This window comes from Phacochoerus africanus, chromosome 3 (assembly GCF_016906955.1).
Source record: "Phacochoerus africanus isolate WHEZ1 chromosome 3, ROS_Pafr_v1, whole genome shotgun sequence".
Lineage (NCBI taxonomy): Eukaryota > Metazoa > Chordata > Mammalia > Artiodactyla > Suidae > Phacochoerus > Phacochoerus africanus.
Window position 1 is genome coordinate 120168421 of NC_062546.1, and position 24463 is coordinate 120192883.

The 24463-nt window shown below is 43.3% G+C and overlaps 1 protein-coding gene across 5 annotated transcripts in view; it reads right to left on the bottom strand.

The window, feature by feature from the left end:
- RBPMS (RNA binding protein, mRNA processing factor) overlaps nt 1-13971 on the bottom strand; it is a 185795-nt gene extending 171824 nt beyond the window's left edge. Inside the window, exon 1 of one of the 5 annotated variants that reach the window (XM_047772544.1) lies at nt 13398-13971. In XM_047772544.1, coding sequence (XP_047628500.1) covers nt 13398-13463 — 66 coding nt within the window. In that variant the 5' untranslated portion in view covers nt 13464-13971. The remainder of the gene's footprint in view (nt 1-13397) is intronic. The other 4 variants (XM_047772549.1, XM_047772546.1, XM_047772545.1 and 1 more) reach the window with 4 other exon arrangements.
- Nucleotides 13972-24463: the final 10492 nt, after the last annotated feature.

Genomic DNA, 24463 nt, shown 5'->3' on the forward strand with positions numbered 1-24463 from the left:
ACTAACCTCTGGCAAGTATGCACACTGGGAATCTTCAACCCTGGTCAGCAAGGCTAATGCAGAAATGGCTCTCAATGAAAAGAATTCTACCACCCTACATTATAGTTCGAAGTGTTTAAAATTCAGAGAACAGACATCACCAATATGTCGTCTTTTCTTGTAATGTCGTCTTTTCTTTGTAAAAATGCAAGTGATGTTACACGAATAACCAAAAAATAACTGATACTTTGCAAATGAAAAACATACGCCAAATGTGTATTGCAAACATACAAGCCTCCAAACACAGAATCTAAGTCCATATATATTTTCCTAAATCCATATATATTTTCCTATCTGTAAACTACTAATAATACCACAGGAACCTTTCTCTAAAGTTTGTGTATTAAGAAAATGAGCAAGCCTCCCAACCCATCAGATCCTGGAATTTAACAAGAATAATTTTTCCCTGTAAACCTTGGAATTTACAGTGAACACATCTCTTTTAAACAATACTACACCCCTTGATGCCTATTTAAGACACAGAGTCTTTCAACACGTTTAACATACAAACAAAACCCTTTCATACTGGGATCTGAGCAGGGGCTTTAATCTTATCTCTGCAATTCTGTTAAGTGTCTGGTGCTGTGACGTAAACCACCTCTTTACCCCAACACACCACCCTGTCCCCACCAAACACATCAGCAGGCCTTTCTAAAAGTACAGCAACAATATAAAGCCTAAAAATAGTGAGTAACAGATAATGTTTCTTTGAGAAGACATCTGTCGTTTTCAAGTGTTCGGAAAACTAGTAAACCACTTTTCACAAAATGTTATGTTTCCAATTATTAATGGGAAGATTTATATTCCTGGAGACAAAAAAAATGGTGTGCCTGGAAGAAGTTCATTGCCACAAGTCAGCAAGAATTTGTCAAGGCAAAATAATTTTGATAAGATAGAACTACTTTCCTAGCAATATAAGTTCAAGATCCTGCTGTACAAATACTGATATACCGAATGGTCACTTTAAAGGGAAGAGAAGGATCATTTCAAAGCAGGGGCCAGGTCTGACGTTTCTTCATCCGGGCCCTGCTATCTAACACAGAAATGATGACAAGTGCCTTCAGTTTGTCAACCGGCAGAAGTCACTGGCTCTTGTTGGTTTAGATTTTAGAAAAATGAAGATGGTAGTTAATGTAGTATTCAAATCTGTTTCATTTATAAGCCTTTGTTAGCAAATCACAGGACCCCAACTCCTAGATCATACAGAATATCCCTTTCTTCTCCTTTCCCCTTTCTGTGTTTCTGCATTTTGCTGGTGAAAGCCAAGGTTAAAGCTGAAAGTCATAATTCTGCCCAACCTGGTTCCTTTTCGCTCCTTGAGGGTATGAATCCACCCTCTCCCTAAGAGCTGGCCCAGGCCTTACTCTTAAACCTCTCTGGCACTCACAGTCCAGAGAGCCAGGCACTTGCACCCAAGGGAGGATGAGCAAGGAAGGAATCTTCTCCTCCCCACCCCCTACCCCTCTTAAAAGGGCTAAAGCAGAGATTAATTTCCTAGCTCTGGTTTTCTGCATAACCCCTCCCCAAAACACAAAGACTCAGGATGGGCCTTCAAGAGTCCTTTTGTTTAGAGAGGGTCATTTCCTGCCGTTAGCTCACACCCAGAAACTCCCACCCAGTTCTCAAGGAGAGGCACTAGTTTTCTTAGTAAAAAACAAAACAATCTTGGGCTTAAAACTGTGCCTGCCAGCCCACCCTCCTCCACCCCGGAGGTATCTGGGCTGGTGAGCTACCAGGGCAGGCTGTATCAGAGGAGAGATGAACAGAGGGATGAAACAGAAAAAGGCAGCAGAATTGGTTCTTTTAATGTACAGCGGGCTTCCTCTGTCCATTGCTACATTTTAGTTGGGGAAACAGACACTGAAATGACTTGTGCTAGATCCCTTAAAAAGAAAAAAAGGTATAATAAAAAGGATGTACTGACGATTTGGTCAAGAACTGATTAATGTAAAGATTTATAGATCACTGGTTCTAATAAAGATTTATAGATCACTGGTTCTAAGACTCTTACCAGACAGTAGATGATGGTAAAGTTTAAACAATTTGCTCAAGGTCAAGTGTTAGGACATCAGTGAGGCTAATCCAATGGCCTGCATTTCCCCGAGTGTATTAGTGAGTCAATTAAGGTCTGATGACCAAAGTAATGACAACTTAGATTTCTTTCATCCTGCCCCATCATCTGTTGTGCTTTACTGCTTTACGGTGAATAAACACAACTGCTGCTGTGACGTGCCCCCAGGAGGCTTCACAGGCCAGAGTAGCTGCTTCCACACAGGTGCTTAGAGACTGGACTCGGCCAGGTAAAGCCTGCCTTATCCTGAGCTGCAAACCTTCTGAGTTTGCAAGCAAAGGGAGGAAAGCAAGCAGAGCTGGAGACTAAAAGGGCCAGAGTACTAAGTCTGTCTCCACATCACTGCCACCTGGCTTAGTAACATTAACTCTTTGCAACCCAAGAGTCACATCTACAAAACAGGAATCAAAGGCATCCTGCCCTACTCATTACTCCACGGGAGGCCCACATTTCACTCCCGCTTCTCTGGAATTCTCTGTGCAGTTTCCATTCTCACTAGGCAAGGGGAAGGATTCCTTTCTGTGTGAAAAACTGTTTTTCCCTCCCCCAACTCGCCCTCCCGCAAGGGACTGAGCACTCACAGAATTTTGGGCTTAAGAACAGGTGGGAGTTGCTCTTTCTGATGGGGATCCAGAAATGATCATCTTGAAGGCAGCAATCATTAAAATTTTATCTAAAAACTGCTGGAGGAGTTCCCACTGTGCCTCAGTGGAAACGAATCTGATTAGCATCCATGAGACACGGTGTGGGTGTGATCCCTGTCCTCACTCAGTGGGTTAAGTTACTGTGAGCTGGTGTGTAGGTCACAGACTCGGCTCGGATTCCGAGCTGCTGTGGCTATGGTATAGGCTGGCAGCTACAGCTCTGATTCGACCCCTAGCCTAGGAACCTCCATATGCTGAGGGGGGTGGCCCTAAAGAAAAAAAAAGAAGAAAAAAACCTGCTGGAAAGGGTTTATTGGGACGATATCGAGTATTTTACGGGCCTCAGGACTTGACAGGTGGGTTTGTATTCTGATCATTTAGCAAATAAAAAATATCTTGAGCAGTTCCAGGCATTGTTCTCAGCACTGGGGTTACAGCCTTAAACAAGACGGGAGTCACAATCTAGGCGTGCAAGACAAGTAAGTACACAAGGTAATTTCAGTGAGTGAAAAGTACTCTCAGAAAACAAAATAAGAGGGATGTCAGAGTGGATGGGAATGTGGGCTACTTTAAGCTTGGAGGTCAAAGGTCACTCTGTAACATGTGAAGGGAGATCCGAACCAATGACAAGGATGAGACTGCCTTAGAAACAGCTGGGTACAGACAGAATAGCCTGTACAAAGGCCCTGAGGCAGGAACAGGTTTGGCAAGTTGGAGATACCTCAGTACAGCCCAAGCAGCTGAAGCAGAATGAATGAAGCTGTGATTCCTGGTAGATAAGCTCAGGGAGACCAGCAAGGACCAGATCACAGGAACCTCATATGCTTAATCATCTCCAGAGCGAATGTAATCTCCTACCACCAGCTACAAATAAAAGCTCCAACAAATTAATCTCTCAGAGCCTCAGTTTCCTGATCCCTAAACATGGGATGACAACACTTCATTTGGTTTGGTCAAGCGCAAGGCTTAACACAGTAGACACTGCTCAGTGGATACCTGAATTAATGTGCAAAAAAAAAAAAAATCCATAAATGCTTTTACAAGTTGGATTATATTACCTGGTGATGCACCTGATCTTCAATTTCCCCTTCAATTTTCTCATACGTATGAAGACATGACTGAAAAGGAAAACTGTGCAACAAAAATGGTCTCAGCACTAGTTTTAACTTTTTTTTTCCTCCTCGTTGCTTGTACATTGCTTGGAGGTCCTGGAAATGAAGGAAGCAGGCTTAGAAGGGCAGTAGGGAGGAAAGGAGACAGAATTGGAACAGGGATCTGGCCCAGTAGCTAGTGACTGGACCTCTCGTGCTCCTTCTCCAGAGAAGTAAGGCCTGGAGGAAAAGCAATTACCAACATTTTTAGTCCCCTGTCACCCAACAGGGGCAGGCACAGGACGGAAGTGTGTGTGTGTGTGTGTGTGTGTGTCCCTCCCCAGCCCCAAAACACACCCTGAAGGCTTAAAGGGATTCTGTATTTAAACACAGATGCCCCTTTGGAAACTCACACATTCTAAGTCCTGTAAATCACACATGCTGGGTAAAGTAATTACACTTCTGTAGCACTTCCCCTCGGAGCACAAAGGAAATTCTGGTACTTCTGTAATAAGATAGCACTTTCTGTGCGATCCCTTCCCTCATGAGGCCAAAACTACCCATCCCATAGGTGGGCCTAAGAGAAATGTTCACAAAACAGGATCCTGGGGATTCGAGGAAGAAAAAAAATTATCTCTAGGATCTTAGAATAATGCTGGCCCCCTGCCAGCCTATCTACCTGGTGACCTAAGAATTTAGGAAGAGCTGAGAAAGGATCATTTTGAAAATCAACACACAAGAATAGATTTAACTGAAATTAGAAACTGGTCTCTAACCTCTTTTCAAGGGTCCATGAGAGGCACCTCAGTTTCGGGGGACTCCCAGCTTTCACATATCTTTGCAAAATCCTAGCTAGACCGCTTTGGCATTCCCTTGGCATTTTCATTTTAAATTGGTGTAACAATACTGTATTACAGCCTGGAATTTGGAGCCATCTTCCTGGTGTGATTGGCATTTATTACTGCCATTTCCTTTTTTTTTCTCTAGTAGTCTACATAATGTGCATCATAATGGTTGCAGCAGGGTTAAAACCTATGAAAAGTACAAATGCAACTGCTGTTTTCTTAAATTCCTCGACCACTTAGCTGTGAGCAGAAAAAGTAGCAAACATTTAGGAAAGTGTGAAATGAATAAATTGAAAATATGACCCATATAAGAGAGGACTTTGGGTTCTAGTTAAAGGCTCATTCTACCTCCCCACCCCCACCCCCAAAGGCAAACAAGAACAAAGCAATTTGGCGAAATTTCTTACAAAAATATTCAAGCCTCTTTAGGCCTTCCACCTTTACCTTCTAAAACCCATGTACAAATTTTATGTCCCTTCTAGGAACACTGGCTAGGAAAAGAAAATTTTAAGTAAAAGTTGGAGAATTAACTGCAAATTTTAGAGGAAAACAATTTCCAAAGACTACCGACAAAAGTGAGTTGAAAAAAGCAAAAAAAAAAAAAAGTGTATGAAATTTAGTATATATACCTAGTTTTTTATAACTCCCCCAAATCAGGCTTTCAGTTATGTATACTGAATACTATTATAACTCGGCAGGTTATACGCCATATGTTTTTTATGTTCCTAAATTAAAGAGTGCTTTCAAGAATATGCCTCAGTTTTTCCTATTTCCAGTTTGGGGGTGAAACTCCATTGTTTTACACAGCTTCAATTTTAAGTAAATTATGTCTTTTGTGGCTGTCCCTCACAAGTTTTCCTAGGAACTGGGGTTCCCACTCCCTCTCCAGTTTTCTGGGCACTCAAATCACATACCCACCTTTTCGATTATCAGCTATACTTTTTAAAAAAATTTATTATCAGCTATACTTAAAAAAAAATTTTTTTTTTTTGTCTGCACCCTTGGCATGCAGAAGTTCCCAGGCCAAGGATGAACCCACGCCACAGCAGTGACAAGGCCGGATCCTTAACTGCCTGAGCCATGACGGACCTTCAATATACATTCCTAAGTTGTTCTGGAAATCCCTTTGCAAGATCAGCCCTCTCCTCTGCCTCTCCAACCCAACCTCTCCACCTGCCAGTTGCCTTCTTTCTCCCTGCCCTTCAATATATTTTCTGTTTCTACCAATACAACCACCGTTTAGCTAGTCATCCAAAGGAGAAATCCAAGAGGCCCCATGGATGAATCTCCTAGTCTTCCAGCCCTGGCATCTGACAGTTACTGTAGCCATTGAACATCTCTCCTCCCACCCCCGCACCGCGAGCCACTACCTTATTTCAAGACCAGGATTCCTGCAGCGTTAGCCTCCAAACCCACTGTATCCCCTTTCCCTCTGGACCATCCCAGCCATACAGATGCCCAGCTCCCATCACAGGAAGGGTCCTGTTCCCTGGCGAGGAAAGCAAGTGCCTCCATCCTGCACCCCCATCCCCCACATCATGCCTCCCCCTCCCCCATTCATCCTTCCTCCCTTTCCGCTCCTGCTTGTTTTCCCTTTTAAGCCTCTCTCTTTCCAGAGGGCCAATCCCAATCCCTCTGATTGGACCATCTTTCCCTTACCATCTATCTCAACCCTTTCCTCATCTGGAAAAATCTCAAACACTTTTTTTTTTCTAAAAAGCTTTCTTTGATATAGCGACATCACCCTCTCCTCCCAGAGCATCAACTGTGTTCCCAATTCAAACCACCACCTCACTTAACACAGTGCTTTATCCTAGGCGTTTACACAGCGCCGTCACCACTCAACCCGGGAGCAATGCTAGCACAGATCTCAGCCTCCCCGAAAATCTGCACGTGAAGACCCCAGTCACCTCCCCAGAAAATGAAGTTGATCCTCACCGTTTAGTTTGCTGTGAGAATGAAACTTAAAAGTGCTTGGCCAGTACTTGGCACAGAGTAAATGCACAAAATAATTAGGACCCAAAAGAATGGCTACAAAAATTTCTGGAAATTTCCCAGGATCAAATATTTCAATATTATCTTTTTTTCTGTGCTCAGGAAAGGTGACAAACTAGGCAACTTTGTTCTGATAAGCTCCAAAGTCAGGCACTACTCTCTGCCCCCAATAAATCCTCCCAACACACACACTACGCGGTGGTGGTTTGAAATATTCTCCCGCACACTTCAAGATACGGGTGTGAGTTAGAGGAATCGTACCCAAGTTATCCTCATAGGACATACAAGCTCATCTCTGATGACATCCCCCTATCAACACAGCATCAGTTTAAATACCTGGTCCCAGCTGGCCTCAAGCCTAAAGAGCAGCCGCCACTTCTGCCCCAGCTGTTATTAAGGTTCATTCTCCTCATTCCTTCCTAAATTTTTTCTTTGACCAAAGCAAGTACTGTTCAAGAGGAACATTTGCATTCCCTTTCCCCTACCCCCAGGCAGACACTAAGGTGCCAAGTGAAACTGAACACAAACATTCCAAAGTGGCTGTCACACAGAGCAGGCTCATTTAGAAGCTCCATGCTCTTCCACCTAACCAGAGCTTCCAAAAGCCCCTGTCCAAAAGGGCCAACAAATGCCACAGCAGAAACCAAAATTCTAATAGTGAAAAGCCAACTGCACCTCAAAACGAGCGAGCCCCCACTGGCAGTGGCTGGCGGATAGACCAGGCAGGCTCACCTGTGGGCACAAATGGAGGCTGCAGGAGACAGGTGGGTGGGGGTGTCACTTCCCAGTGGGTCCATCCACAATCTGCCATTAAGTAAGTGGCTGGCTGCTTTTTGACAGCTTACCTATTCAATATCATCACCACCAACTTACCAGTAAGGATAGCTCATATGTTTATAAATGCATAAAGAATTGTATGTGTATACGTGTGTGTGGTACTTACCTGGTGCCAGGGTACTAACTTTGGGAAGGTGTTAGATATTGGAAACACTGTGGTAAGACAGCATAGATCTTTTAAAACAAAACAAAACACATGAAAGGTAATGATCCGGGAGTTAAATGGAGGTAACAGACCTGCTCCTGGAATGCTGAGGAAAACTGTCACTTTGGGATAGGGCATGCAGGTAATGGGATTCTGCAAAATGTGGGATGAAACTTAACTTTTGCCTTAAAAGCAGCTCAGGCCTGACCAAGAGGGAAAGGGTGGATGAAGCAAGTGGTCTGCTCAGTATGTAAGGAGGCACATAATCTGTTCTCCTTTTCTTTTTTCCTTTTTTTTTTTTTTGCATCACCCATGGCATGCAAAAGTTCCCAGGCCAGGGACTGAACCTGAGCCACAGTGGCAACCATGCTGTATTCTTAACTCGCTGAGCCAACAGGGAACTCCTGGAGCAATCTTGAAAGTCAAATTTGGATTTAAGAGTGAAGGCAGTTGGGGCATCAGAGGACCCAGCAGTATGCACTGTGTTAGGATAAACTGAGAAAGCAGTTTAGAATGAGGAGAGTGCAGAAGATCACTACGAAGAGGCAGGATAAAGGAATGAGTGAGATAAACCTAGGAAAGGCTAGGAGGAACAGAGAGGCCCAATCCCCATGGCAAGGCCCAGGAGCAAAACGAAATGTGACCAACCCAATGGTTTTGTGACAACAACAGACAGTGCAAGGGAATTTAATGAAATCATTAAAGTGAAGACATTTGTTTTTCTTTCTATATTCATTACAGGAAATTTAGGTACCACAACATTGTAAATCAACTATACTTCAATAAAACTTTGAAAAATGAAAGAAAAAAATTTAGAAAAGATAGAAAAGCATCAGAAAGTAAGTAAGTGATCTGTAATATACCAGATTGTTTTTATTAATGTTAGGTTATTCATTTGAAAAAACCGCCATCATAAAACTTTTAATTCTGCTTTTTACTTAATGTCCCAAGAATCATCCCCTCAATTAAAATGTAGAAGCTGAAATAGAAGGTCAGACTCTCCCCTACCGCATGGGAGGTAATGCTAAGACCTGGACTCCAGACAGACACAGACACAGACACACAGACACACACACACAAGTGCATTCTTTTAAAAATGTGGCTTTTAGTGGCTGCATAATATTTTCTTTGAGGAAATACACAGATTTACTTAGCAATTTCCCTGTTAGTAGTATGGAGTCTTTGCAAAATTTCACTATCATAAATAACCCTAATAATCATCCCTATAAAGAAATCTTTGTCCCTGCTTACTATTTCTTTAGAGTTAATTTCTTAAAATAAAAGCATGGAATCAAAGGGCTTGAAATGTTGATATCTAGTGCCAAAGTCCTTCAGAAAGCTGCCATAATTCATATCCCCAATGGAGTTCCCATCGTGGTGCAGTGGAAACAAATCCAACTAGGAACCATGAGGTTGCAGTTAGATCCCTGGCTTGATCAGTGGGTTAAAGATCTGGTGAGCCCGAGTTGCCATGAACTGTGGTGTAGGTCACAGACTTGGCTTGGCTACCACGTGGCTGTGGCGTAGACCAGCACCTGTAGCTCCTATTAGACCCCTCACCCGGGGAACCTTCATATGCTGCAGTTTGGGCTCTAAAAAGCAAAACAAAACAAAACAAAAAATTCATATCCCTATGGCAGTGCACAAGAATTCCTACTTTACTACCCCAGACCAGTGTCAAACACTTCTATCCTCAAAGCAAAAATGAAGATGAACCTAAAAATGTTACCTGAAAGCATTACCAATTAAGAATCCCTACCCAGCCGGCCTATCCATCCCACAAACCAATGCCATTAGAAAGAGATGCCTGCCTGAGAGCATGAGGGCTTATAGGGGAAATTTTAAAACCACCACTGGAAAAATAACTCAGAAACGTATGCTATATTAGCATGGTCTTATAGCATCATTTTACTATGAAGTCACCACATTTTCATCCAAAACACTGTCACCAAATTCTATTTATGACTGAAATATACATTTATTGTATGTGATTTGATTTGGAGTAACTGACTCCAAACTCGGTTCAATTATACAAAACTATTCTGTTTTTTCCCCAAGTCATAATGTAGATTATTCTGAACGTTCAATGAAAACCCCAGGTTGCCGAGTGAAAACTAACATGGTACCCTTTTTCTGTGGCAATTACATAACAATTTTCTTCATGAGCCCAATATTTGGGTAAAATTACCAAGTACTTTAAAAAAGGAGGAATGTGAGCTAAAGATCTGTATTAACTTCTGAAGACCTGACTTTGTGATTTCTGTCCAACATCTGCCAAACATCTTTTTGGTCGATATTCCAATGAGGCCAAGTTCTTTTAAAGTACAAGGACGTTCAGTCAAAGCAATTTAAGGAGAAATTACCCTGACACCAGTGCTTCAACATAATAAAACACCTTTTAGAAATGATTTGTAATCAGCCAGAAAAGCACCCAATGACATGGATAAAGGTAAAAATAAGAACAAACGATGTACTGATCTGATCCCCCCCCCCAAAAGTTTCCATTTTGAAAATTCTGGGACCAAAAATAATTTCTACCTACTCTAACAGAATTCTCAATATTCGGAACTTAAATGATTAAGACAATTATGTCTATTCTTATACATGTATTAATTTTAGTAAAGTCGGGCAAGTGTGAACTGCCAAGGGTGTTTTAAGAGAACATTGCCTAGGCTAAAATTAGAGGTAAATTCAAGGATTTGTTTTATTATTGTATTAACTGTAAAGTTATGTAAGAAATGATCTACTGCCCTACACATACATATACCAAAGCCTTGTCCATCTCAGTCCCCAGTAAGACTTTTGACAACTGGTTTTTCTTTCCAGGAACATCCTGTAGAGGAACACACATGCACAGCACACTAGAGGCCAGAAAGCCAGATGCATTTTCTCTCACACAGTTGGCTACCTAAATCTTAATTTTTCCTCAAAGTTTTAAATACTACCCAAAGCAGAAGTCTACCTCCTGCTCAGGTTCTCAAAAACTTCCACCCCTAAAAACCTGCAAAAATTCTAAGTCCTAGACTGTTCATTCTATCCAACTGGAACCAAGTGTTTCAGCATCACTGTTTCAGAGTGAGCTTTGACAGCTCTCCAACAGGGCTAAAATGTACAAGATAAAAAGAACGCACTTTAAAAACAGGAGGAAAAAATGCCTGGATTTTATCAAGTTATAAGAGAAAACCTAGACGACTCTGATGATCTCTGAAAATAAACTAGTCTATTAAATGAGGACGGAACTCACCCTCTTCCTCATCAGCACAATGGCTACCAGAAACTATAACAGAACACACTTTTCCCCTCCTGTCATTATATGTAATATACATTTTATATGTGTGTGTTCTGTTTACTGGAATCCTCAGCCCTGGCTTTTAAATGTGTTTGAGAACAAATTGCTGATCTCTGGGTGGGCAGGGAAAGGGTCCAGGGCGGTGGTTTTGTATAATGCTGAGTACATTAATGGGACTCACCAAATACCATATTTATTTTACTTGTGGCTTTCAGGGTTAGGAAAAAGAGGCTGGGAGCTTTTCAAAAACAAAACAGAAACCCCAAACAGGGAATCAGGGCAAAATTACCTAGCTCATTCAGGCCAACTCACTTTCTTTTCCTGAATTTTTAACATTGTAAAAATCTCTTTTCTTCAGTGTATCTGTTTTGTACACGCTACCTCTTGCACAACTGGGGGTTTTGAAATCTTTTACACTATCTTATTTTTAAAATAAAAAAGTATCTTGCTAAAACTGATACTTGCCATTCCCACCTGAAAAGGAACACCAATAGGCAACAAGACAGGTAAGAGGCATTGATTGGACCGAGATCACTTGCAATTCTACTTGTAATCAACCTCATACATTAAGACAACAGGACAGACTACAGCCATTGCTGGCGGCAATTTGGCCGAGATAGGTCAAGCAGAAAAATGTGACTTTAATCTTATCAAGTAGGTTAGGGTTTGGGAACATTCAAACCAAGAAAAAAAATCTTTGGTTTACCTGATTAACTTCCCATTTGCAAGTTCTCAATTAGGTGAATGGAGAAAGATGGTTTCACATAATATATTCTTACTCTTAGAAGTCAACAGATTGTCAATTTAAGCAATATAGAAAGGTTTCTGAAGCAGTGTGTGTTAGGTGAGTTAGTTAACTGTAACAACTTAAAAAAAAAAGCAAACTTATTTTTAAAATTTTATTTCAGTGGCAGGGAAAATAGCAAAGCAGTAAGGCTCAAGAAAAAAGCGAAACTTGCAATTCAAGTCTCCATCTCTGAGAAAGAAGGAATGTCAGTAGTATTCAATCACTTGCAGTTAAGAAACAACTGGCAAGAAAACAACGCTTTTCAAAATAATAGTTTATAATAAAGGTGATCTCCTTAGGTGGGAAGGCAACTTGCAGCTCACAGCAATTCACCTACATCGCACTACCCAAAAACTGTAACATTTTGTTATTTATTTTGCATTGTTTTGCATGGTCTTAGGGGCTCTCCTCCCTCTCCCTCATTTAAAAATAGTTCCCACTTTACAAGGGAACAAAGTGCTGAGGACTTATATATACTAATTAAATTCTTAGTGTTTGGTTTCACTATCAGAGTTTTATTTTACGCTCAACGTAGTATCTCCATAATCATCAATAGCCTAGCGCTTTAGAATCAGTTTGCCTTTCTGTTAACCTTATACATTAGGATGCAATACCTATAAGAATGTTTTATAGGTCATTATTTAGATTGCATACTTTCTTGCATCTATATACACTCTAAAATTCCCTTTAGCATGTTTAAGAAGTCAATTTCGTGGGCTTTTAAAAGAGAGGGCGAAAAATATTGTTTACTGGACTCCAGACAACGTACCTATAGGAACCAGAGCCACTGAACAGGCTATCACAAATATTTCAACTACGAAATTCTGGAACGTTTGTTCTAGAGTTCCCTTCTACATTTACTGAATTTTTTTTCTACCAAAGGAACGCTCCTCAGCTGCAACATTTTTATCCTTGTTACAGACCCACCACAAAATTTACGCTCAGACGTTCAAGTCCCATTAAAATAGCCTGGATGATCACTTAATGAATTGCAAAGTTTGAAACTCTCGTCTTCTGTTCCCCACAACCGCAACGCCCCTAAATTTACAAAACCTAATTACTCAGGTTGGGGTCTTAGACTCATCAGAGAAGAATGCGGCTGATGAGTTATCTATTAATCCAAAATGCCTCAGCTGGAAAGATATTTCACTAAGAAACTTTTCACGTTGAAAGGGAGGGGGCAGGGAACAGAAGGAGTCTTTTAAGGAGAACTTTCCCCGAGTTTCTTCCTTAAACCACACAAACACACCCCACAACTTCCAGCCCCAGACGCAGAACTAAGTGCTGACCCTCCCGGTCTCAATAATCTGAGGTCACCCAGGAGTCAGCTCTCGATTCCGCTTTTAAAATCCGGTGCAAACAAAGCTGGGCATTATACTTACAAAAGGTCTCAGGAAAGTCCTCAAAGTTACGCAATTTTAGGCACACAGACGCGCGTGGACCCACAAAAACACACTCGGTGAGTATACACTGTCCCCGGGCCACAGCCTGGGGCTGCTTCAAGGAGCCAGGACGATTCCCAAACCCTCGACCGCGGCGCCCCCTCCCCGGCGCAGCCCGGCGCCCGGGGACCCGCGCCCCGCCGGCCGCCGGCACTTTGGAAAAGACCCGCGGCTGCCGTCCGTCCCAGCCCGTACCCACCACCTCACCGTACCTCTTCCTCCTGAAGGTTGGCCTCGTTCGGGGTGTTCTCCTTCTCGGCTTTGCCGCCGTTGTTCATCTTCCCGGTCCTCCCTCGCCGGGCAGGGTTGGGGCGCGGGGCTGGGCGAGGGCGAGCTCGCCCACTTTTCCCTTCCCCGGGCGCCGCGGGCAGCGGGGGCTGGAGCCGGGGCTGTGGCGGCTTGGCTGGGGCTCCGGCTCGGGGTCCCGCGGCGAGACTGCGGCGGCGGGCGACTCAGGAAGTGCGAGGGAGAGGACGGGGCAGGGCTAGGCGCCGGCGGACAGAGAAGGGGACGAAGACAATCGGGACCCAGGAGGGAGACCTGGAGAGGGCGGGCGGGCGTGAGGGAAGGAAGTAAGAAAGGATGGGGCGAGGACGCGCGTCCCAGGAGTGAGCCCAGAGTTGGGGATGTGGCTGAGTAGAGGCTCGGGGGCAGCCGCCGCCCGAGGTAGCAGCTGCTGGAAGGAGGGGGCGAGGGGTACCCGGAGAGGAGCAGGAGGAGTAGGTGCGTGGTAGCGGGGCGCGGCTGGGACCCGGAGAGCCGCTGAGTGCGCGCTCCTGGCTGGCTCTGGAAAGTACGGGCTCCAAGCAGCTCCCCTTCTCTCGCCTGCCTTCCTCCTCCCCTCTCTCCTCCCTCCCCTCCTCCTCCCTCCGCCCTCCCTGGATGTGGGCTGCAGGCTAGAGCCCGGAGGGACGGGACGCAGGACGGCAAAGCCCCCCGCAGGAGGAGGGGCTGCGCGGAGGGCTGCTGCCAGGCGGCCGGATGGCGCGCGCCGGGCGGAAGCGACCGACCCGAGCCCCCGACTCCGCGGTAGGTCGCTGGGCGAGGGCCGAAGAGGGGGAGAGGAGAAAGGTTAGGTCCCCCTTTGCCCTGCCCCTGGGGGGCCCGGTGGCCCAGCCGGGCGCTGCACTCTCCTTGAAGAGGGGCTTCGGGGAGCCCGGCCCTGCCCGCGCGGGGACCGGGGAGTGTGAGTTGTCACTTTTGCTCCTTTACTCTTCACGAGGCATTCGCACCCCTACCCCTCCTTTTCAATGCCAGCTTAGACCTAGTTCTACCTCTCCTAGTCGGCAGCTTGAAATGACAGGATGCGAGAAATCGAGTGACATCCGGGGGCAGCCCACTCCAGGCCAGCGTTTTCAGGGCACAGCTTCAGACCCACGTCCGACGCCTGGTCCTCAAAAACCTTTCCAGCCTCCCTGCACCGGCTGGCCCCTGTTCAGACTCCTCTAGAGCCCTTATCTGACTATCCTGGAATTACTTGTTTACCTGGCTGCCTCTCTTACTCTTCTGAGAGATCCTTCTTGGAAGGCAAGACCCAGCCCTCTTTACCTTTCAAATCCCACGGGTTTGGTTTGGGTTGTTGGGTTTTTTTAATAGGCTACCTGGTGTATAGTACGCACTCAATAAATATTTGTTGGCCGAGGGAATGTTCCTCACTGCTAGACGAGCTGGAGGACAAGACAAGATATTCAGAGGGTCAGAGCAGCTTAAAGACGAAGGGAGACCCGGCATCTAGGTCAGTGCACAACGCTTGTTTACGCACCAGGCTTGGAAGGAAGAACTGCCTTGGTTTCCGTTTCCTTCTCTGTGAACTAGGAGTTCTATTTATCGCCCAGGAGTTTGCTATTAGAGGAGATTATCGGTTGATAGATAAAACTATAGCACCTGGCACCCATTCTGACCCAGTTAAGTTTACAATACATGGAAACTGGCTTTATGAAGGAAATTTCCATTTTTCCTGAGCCATCCAGAACTTTTCCAATATGGTGTCATTTATGCTTTCCACTCAAGTGACTGCTACAAACACCTAAGTTTAAACCTCCAAACTTCAGTAGGCTCTCTCTCACTTCTCACTCCTAGGAATTCTCTCCCCGCACCGCACCAATCACAATTTCTAATCAGCTTGCTTGCTTCACTGTTTGTCTTGACCCCGCCCCTCCCCCACCCCACATTCTTTACCCTTAACTGGTTTAAGTGCTCCTAGAAGTGGGATGGGGTGGCGGCAGAAATTGAAGATAGGCTTCTGCTTTTAGGGCATTAAAAGTGGTGTCGGTGGAGACGAGATACCCCAAACGACTCCAGGGCAACATCATCAGAGATCCTGGTTCAAATTGTAGAAAGCAGAGAAAATATTTGCTTTCAGAGCATGACGAAGAGAAAACCAGTAGTGATCCTTGGATTTACATATTGGATTTTTCTGGTGTTGAGGGGAAGTCGAAAGATTTTGATGAAGAGAGTTCATTGCTGTCCTGATGTCATTTCTCTCTACGGAAAAAAATAAAAAATAAAAAGTGTCCCCTGGATGAAAATAAACTGAGAATCTATTGAAATTGCAATTGACCTTCAGAAGAGGCCAGGGTACTGTTAATCTGGAAACTGAAATGGCCCTTTTCCTCTTCTAGTTCCTCCCTCGGTTATATGAGGAACCACAAGGGGGCACTGTCTTCCTGGGCAATGGCTGAGTGGTGGTCTTGGGCCCCTGTGCTGACAAGTAATGCCAGCACTTTGCCCTCCTTGGCCATTTCTGCCTGTTGCTGAACACACTCCACAGAAAGGCATTGTCTTGCTGGAGCCTGGCAGAGGCCCAAGAAAAATAACAATTGACCCAGGGATTGGTAGTCCTTGTCAGACTCCATTTGTGAGTAGGTGGATATTGTGTGATTCTAGGGTGCGGGGAGAGCCTCCCTCCTCCCACCCGAGGAAATGTGGCTTAATCTCAGACAGAATCTGCTTCCTTTGTCTTTGAGCCAGGCTGGCACCTTGTCCATTGTTAAAAGTCAAAAACCTCGGGAATGAAAAATGAAAATAAGTTCTGTGAGAGGATCCTTGTCTGGCTTGTTTATTCTTGTGTTACGGACATCTAGACAGGGCCTCACACATAGTAGGTGCTTAATAATTACTTTTGAATGGATGAATGCATTCTTACCAGGCATTGATTCTAGGGTTTGAATGATATTAATAATCCTTCCAAGACCTTACAGGAGGGACTGAATTCGCAGAGGCGTCTCTGCATGGAAAGTTCCACAAAGGCACCAGGAGGATTCATGGTAGTGGTCTTTGGTCATTATTTGGGGGCTGGGGGTGGGACCTTACATAGAGAGATTCCGCAGAATGGGACAACTGGTGAGAGTTTAAAAAATAAAAATATAAGATCGGAGTTCCCATAGTGGCACAACGGAAAAGAATCCGACTAGGAATCATGAGGTTGAGGGTTCCATCCCTGGCCTTGCTCAGTGGGTTAAGGATCCAGCGTTGCGGTGAGCTGTGCCATAGGTCGCAGACAGGGCTTGGATCTGGCATTGCTGTGGCTCTGGCATGAAATTCGGAGTGTTTTCAGAAAAGTGTGGGGGAAGGGGTAGTAAGCTCAGGAAAAGAGAGGCTCCTCTATTTTGTCCTTTCTATGAGGAATGGTTTAGACTTATTTGGAAGAACAGTGGAGTTATGTTGCCAAAATAACACAATGAAAAATCTGTAAATAGACTCGATATTTATGAAACTTTGTGAGCAAAGAAAATGGGGGGGGGGTGTACATTCACTCAGGATCGAAATGATTTTATGACCTGTTTACTACTTCAAAGAAAGAAAGTTTCAAAATGATATCACCTCAGTAGGAAGTTTCCAGACATACTAAGTGTGATAAGCCAACAAAGGGATTTAAACGTCTGGTAAAACAGGGCTAATGAATGACCAAGAAGTGCTGCCTTTCCCCCTGCCCAGCACTTCTACCTCTGTTGCAAGGTTCCATGCTAGATTGAGAGGGACATTGTCTCTGCACCTGTAGTTTGCATTCCTCATCTGTTGGCAGTGTTCATTTTGAAGCTTGCTTAAAGAAATCCAAGCCTATAATTATGTCTTAAATGTTCTTCTCTGGGAATTGCAGACCTGAAAGGTCTATTTTGAGGCAAATTTGCATGGCATGGGCTTTGTAACTGCTAGCACTGGGACAGAAAGCTGCAGTATCTACCACATGGGTTGTGATTGTTTGTTAACTCTTGTTCATCCTCTGCTGGACCAAAAATGTTTTTGAAGCCAGAGGCTGTGTTTGATTGGTTTTTGTCATTCGTCACACTTCTTGGGAACTTCCATATGCCCCAGGTAAGGCCATTAAAAAAAACAACAACATAGGACACTTCTCTCTCCCACAACCCACCCCCATCCACCCGCCCCCTCCCCGGGCCATCACCCACCTTCCCCTGATTTTATTTATTAATTTTTAATTGGGGCTGAAAACACACAGCCTAGTGATTACCATCTTAACCACTTGTAAGTGTACAGTTTAGCGGTATTGAAGTATATTCACATGGTTGTGCAACATCCTGATTTTTACCTCCCAAATAGTTCTCAGATTCAATCACTTCCCTCCAATATTTATGGAAACCCATGCAGCCATGTGGTGAAGCCGCAGTGGAAGAGAATTAGGTTCCCCAGCGTATGGCCCCAGCTGAGCTCTCTGCAGACAGCCGGTACCAATTGCCAGCTCTATGAATGAATTATCTTGGAAGTGGATAGTCTAGCCCTAGTTGATCTGCCCCAGCTGACACCACATGGAAGCGAAATGAGCTGTCTTCACTGAGCCGTGCCCAGATTGCAAACTTTTAGCAAAAATGAAGGCTGTCGTTTTCAAGCACTGTGTTTTAGGGCGGTTTGTTATGCAGCAATAAATAGATAACTGAAATACAATAGCACTCCTAGAAATGGCATCTCACCATCAAAGAAACCTAAAACATGTGGCAGTAGCTTTGGGATCAAGTGAAAGACAGAAGTTGGAAGAACTTTAAGGAGCCTGCTAGTGAAGAGCATTATTAAAGGATTGTGAGGGTATTGTTACTGCAGGCAGGAAAACAGGGGACACCATTTCTGTACTGGAAGAACAATTAGCCAAACCAGCTAATTGTTTCAGCTATTCTATCTTTTACATGAAAGATAAAAAAGGTACCTTAAGAAGATGTGGATCTGCCTAGATCTGGCTAGAATGTTGAAAGGGTTGGATGGTTTCTTTTAGAGGCTTATGATATAGAACAAGAGAAGTGAGATGAGCTAAAGAAAAAAGGAACTGTTCCATTTTCAATCACTATCTAGAGGAAACATAAAGAAGCCAGGACTTGCTGGATTTGAAATAAAACTTCCTCATGCCTAGCTTCTCTAGAAGACAAAAATTCTTGAAATGAAAAATGGTCTAGGAGCAAATGTCAAATCCGGGGTGCTACTGGAAAAACTTGGCCTTAGGTAAATTTCAAGGCAGGGGTGTAGCTAGAAGACCCTAGTGATCCCTACCTCCTGGTATTCAAGCCCCTATGTATTCCCTTCCCCTTGAGTGTGGGCTGGACATAGAGACTTGCTTTTAATGAGTAGAACATAGCAAAAAGTGATGGCTATCACTTCCTAGAGTAGATCACAAAGAGACCATGGCTCCTATTTCACACACCTTCTCTTGTGCTCTTACCTGCTATCTTTGATGGAAACCAGCTGCTGTGATGTGAGCTACCTGATAGAGGGACGTAAGTGGCAAGGAATAGTGGAGGCCTCCATCCACGGGCCAGCAAGGAACTGGGGCTTTCAGTCCAACAACCCCCAAGGAGCTAAACCCTGCCAACAGCCACGTGAGTAAGCCTGGAAGCATACCTTCCACATGTGCAGCCTTAGATGAGAGCTGTTATGGATTGAATGTTTGTCTCCTCCCCCAAATTCATATTATGAAATCTTCATCCCCAATGTATTGGTTTTAGGATGTGCAGCCTTTGAGAAGTAATTAGGTTTAGATGAAGTCATGAGGGTGGAGCCTCCATGATAGGATTAGTGCCCTTGTAAGAAGAGACATCAGGGGTTCTGCTCTTTCTGTCATGGGAGGATACAGTGAACAGATGGCTGTCTATAAGCCAGAAAAAGACCTTTACCAAGAGCCAGATTGGCTGGCACTTTGATCTTAGATTTCCCAGCCTCCAAGACTGTGAGGGAAAAAAATGTCTGTTGTGTAAACCACTGGTCTAGGATATTTTGTTATGGTGGGCTAACATGGATCAGATTGACAAGATCATAGCCCTGCTGACATCTTGGTTTAAACCTTTGAGAGACCTTGAGGCAGAGGGACCCAGCTAAGCAGAGCCTGGATTCCTAGCCAATAGAAACTGTGAGATAATAACAATTTGTTGATTTAAGCCATTGAGTGTTGGGGTAACCTGTTATGCAGTAATAGATAAGTTAATGTCTCAGAAAAATCTAAGGTAGTACGTCCTAGATCCTTAGGGTTTCTGGGGATCTAAATGATGTTGTCCCACAACAGTATCACCCTGGCCCAAGGTAGAGAAGGACCTCTCTTGATAAGAAATGCATATGGCTTTTGCCTAAGGGAGATAGTTATAACATTAAGTATAAGTAACCTTTGGCTTTTTAATGATATGTATTACCACCTTGCACTGAAATAGACAGAGACTATTCATAATGAAAAGCAGCCTCTGGACCTTCATAGTTATAGGCAGGAAGCAGGCTGAGGAATCTACTCATCTGCAATTATGAGCTTTTTCCAAAAGGAAGATAATTCAAGATGGGTGAAAGAGCCACTGAGAATTGTTCCCAAAGAGCAGGAGTGGGTATAGTTAATGAACTGATATATTTTGTCAAGCTGGATTTCAGAATTGCTATGGACCACTTTCCGTGTGTGGGAATATCTATCATGGGTTTTCTATCTCTACCATTAGATGCTGGGTATGTGAGAGACACACATTTTGTTTCTTGAGCCCACTGGTCTTCAGATCAAGAGGAATCATGCCAACCAGCTTTGACACATTATGAATCTTTAATATCCTGAGGATGCATAGTCAAGGACCCATACCCAAGGAGCCACATCTGCATTTGGACCTGACTTAGATGGTAATATCCTAGACCAGGGGCTGGCAAACTTTTTTCACATAGGGACAGACAGTAAATATTTTAGGCTTTGTAAGTCATGTGTATGATCTCTGACACATATTATTCTTTGTTTTTATTTTTTACAATTCTGTAAAAATGCAGACACCATTCTTATCTTAAGGACTGTACAAAAATGGCCCAATGTTGGATTTGGCCCTCACACCAAATAAGGCTATGATTTGTTCATCCCTATCTGAGACTACAAAGTGATGTGTAATGGGATGAGATATTTTGATATCTTAGGGAAGGAGATAAGTATATTTTTCCTGTGGGAGGGAAATGAATTATGGCCATAAGATGGTGAAGGTAGCTAGACTTCAAACATAGCTCCAGATAACTTCACTTTTTCGTACAAGCACACCACTCCTGCCATCAAGAGTTAGAGCTCGTGTGCCCTCCCCTTTGAATCTGAGCTAGGCCTGTTTCTGCTTTGACAAACAGAATGTAGAAGAAATGACATTCTGGGAATTCTCAGTCTAGGCATTAAGAATTTCTGGCAGTGTCTGTTTCCTTCCTTTTGGAACCTAGCTTCCATTTAATGGGAAAGCCCAAGTCATCACCTGGAGAGGCCCACATGGAGGAAACTCAAGCTCTAGCCATGTGTTCCCTCAAACTTCACAGCTTCTTCTGAGCTCTCCCAATAGCCAGCACCAGCAAGCAGCCCTCTGGGTGAGCCGTCTTGAATCCTTTACAATGAGTCCCCCCACCTCCTTTGCTGACACCACATGACCAGCAATCCTAGAACATTACTCAAATTGTAAATACCCTTGTGAGCAGATAAATGGTTATTGTTCTAAACTACTAGGTTTGGGGGTGGTTATTTATGTAGCAATATGCCACAAAAACACTAGGCGAGGGAACAATGGAAGGAAGGCCCTAGAAACCAGGAAGCACTGGGCATTTTTAAGGATTGGCCAGTATGGTAACCCTTGACCCCAGAGTTAGATCTATAAAACAACAAAAATCACAAATGCCATTTCTGGCACATACTCTTCCTTCTAAGACAGTAAAGTGAAATTGAAAAATATATACGGTCCCTTCAGAACCTTACTAAAAATTGCTGAACACATGACACTAAGTAGAAAACAACAAAGCCAGGTGGAGGTGTGGCTGTGGGGCCGTTGGCAAGCATGCTTATGATTAAGTGTCTTTTCCTGTCGCCGACTTTACAGCTGTGATTTGAACTTGTGCTTCAGGAAAATAATAAATTAGTAAATGTCTCTAGCCTTTTAGAGACTCACTTATAAACAGTTGAAGGTCAGGTTTTTATTTATTTATTTATTTATTTATTTATTTATTTAATTTTTTTTTTTTTTTTTGCTTTTTGCTTTTTGGGCCGCACCCACAGCACATGGAGATTCCCAGGCTAGGGGTCAAATCACAGCTACACCTGCCAGCAGCCCCAACAATGCAGGATCCGAGCCACATCTGTGACTTATACCACAACTCATGGCAACGCCAGATCCTTAACCCACTGAGCGAGGCCAGGGATCGAACCCACAACCTCATGGTTCCTAGTTGGATTCATTTCTGCTGTGACATGATGCGAACTCCTTGATTAAGCATTTTTAAATGCCTACTTTAACTTGTCTAGAATGTAGCTGACTTATACGTGAGTGTTGGGACGTGGTGTCCCCTGAAGAGTTAATTTGTTTAGTTATTATTAAGAACTATCTTCTGTGGTACAGTGGGTGAAGGAGTTGGTGCTGTCTCTGCTGTGGCTTGGGTCGCTCCTGTGGCTCAGGCTCAATCCCTGGCTCTGGTGGGAACCTCCACATGCATGGCCAAAAGAAAGAATGGCTCTTTAGAAAAAAAATCTTCAGTAAGGTAGATTTGAGTGAGGTGAGATGAGAGATGGGAAATGGATTTTAAATGGTCCATGGCCAAGCAGAGAAAAAAGGATGGAAATGAAAGCCATTTCTAAGGGGAAAGCTACATGATCTGACAAATGATTGGATGTAGGGGCTAAGGGAGAATAAGCATCTGAACTAAAAGCCAGGTTTCAAGGCTTCAAAGATTTGGTGATGCCAACTCCAAAGAGAAAAACAAAAGAAACAGATGTCAGAAGAGAAGAGCTGATTGCATGAATACATGAGCATTAAATTCAGCATCAAGCTTATGAGGTTTGCAAGTCAGGAACACCCTGATGGTTGAACAGTGGGTCTGTAGCCCAGAAGAGATAGGAGATAATACGTATATTTGGATATCATCTGAATTGAAATCATAGGTGAGCTTTAAAAAAGAGAAGTTGGAGAATAGAATCTTAGGATGTATCTATGCTTGGACAGGACAAGGAGAAAGACTAGCCAGAAAAGAGACAAACCAAGCAATCAGATGTAAAATGGGAATAAAAACACTAATAAAAATAATAGTAGCTAACAGCACTGCCAGAAAACCATGTTACAAACTTTATGTAGATTGTCCCATTTTATGGTTTGAAGATGGCAGGTTATACATGTACATTTCTATCCGCTCGGTTCCAAAACCTCCAATAAAAACACGGAAAAGATTTGTAGCTACTGTCATTATTTTAAGATGTACATTAATGAGGATAAAGAGAATGAAAGAAAACAACAGCAATAAAATTGGGGAGCTGAGAAAACACAATCCTAAGCCTCATGGGAGAAAACTGAGAAGCAACCTTAACACTGAAAAATCCCCCAAAGCCATGATGGCAGCTGGCAGCTCAGAAGTGAGAGTAAAAAGGGGGCTCACCCTGGTCAAAAGGAAAGTTGTACCCAGATTCCTCTTTCTTTTTTTTTTTTTTTTTTTGCATATTTTATTGTTTACTTAACATTTTAAATCTCTCCTTTTTAAGAATATCCAACAGAAAAAGAAAAACAAATTTGCTTTCGTTTTTATCAAAGGTTTATTTCTCTTCCTATGAAAAAAGCCTCATCAAACCAGCTTAAGTATAAAGTAAATAAATTTTTAAGAGAGCAAAAACGTGACTAATTAGGTAAGATAAACATCAGTGGCCGAAAAGCTGCAAAACTAGGTCTTTTTGTGTGTGCGTAAAATCAGGGTCCCAGTAATCCTAATTACTGTAATTTTCATCCTAAATGACCCACTTTAAAATTTATGTATGACTAATCTTTGTAAATATAAACTGGACATTTTCCAACTGAAAAGTTTTAACACTAGTGCCTGGATAGATTCATCTTTGTCCAATATGGTTTTTGATCAGTTTGTTTTAACCAATTTGTTTAATTGGTTTAAGTTTAGTTTTTATCAAATTTTAGCATTTTAAATGGCATCATTATATACTAATACTCTATATCTGCTTTTTCAATTTAACATATATCATGAAATTTTTTTTTTTTTTGCTTTTTTGCTTTTTTGCTTGTTTTAGGGCCACCCCTGCAGCATATGGAAGTTCCCAGGTTAGGGACTGAATCGGAGCTACAGCTGCTGGCCTACACCACAGCCACAGCAACTCAGGATCTGAGCTGTGTCTGCAACCTACACCACAGCTCACGGCAATTCCAGATCCCTGACCCACTTAGCGAGTCGGGGGATTGAACCTGCATCCTCATGGATACTAGTCAGATTCGTTTCCACTGTGGAACAATGGGAACTCCATATCATAAATATTTATCTATACCAAGACATCTTGGTTTTTCCTATCTCATTTTTTTTTTAAAGCTTTGACAAATGCCGCTAACATATGCACAACTTCTATATAGAAGGACATTTGTTTACAGTTTTTTAATATTAAACAATGCTATGGTAAGCATCCATGGGCAAATATCTTTATACATTGCCTGGATTATTTCCTTAGAATATGGTCCAAAGAAATTGCTTGGTTAGATGGTAGGCACATTTTAAATGTTGATACTTACAGTTAGAAAGTTTATATAATATACACTCACTCCAACAGTGTGTGTAAGATTGTCCATTTCTTTTTCTTCTTTCTTTTTTTTTTTTGTCTTTTACCTTTTCAGGGCCGCACCTGCAGCATATGGTGGTTCCCAGGCTAGGGGTCTAATCAGAGCTACAGCTGCCAGCCTACACCACAGCCACAGCAACACCAGATCTGAGCCATGTCTGTGACCTACACCGCAGCTCATGGCAATGCCGGATCCTTAACCCACTGAGCAAGGCCAGTGTTCCTAGTCGGATTCCTACTCGGATTCGTTAGCCACTGAGCCAT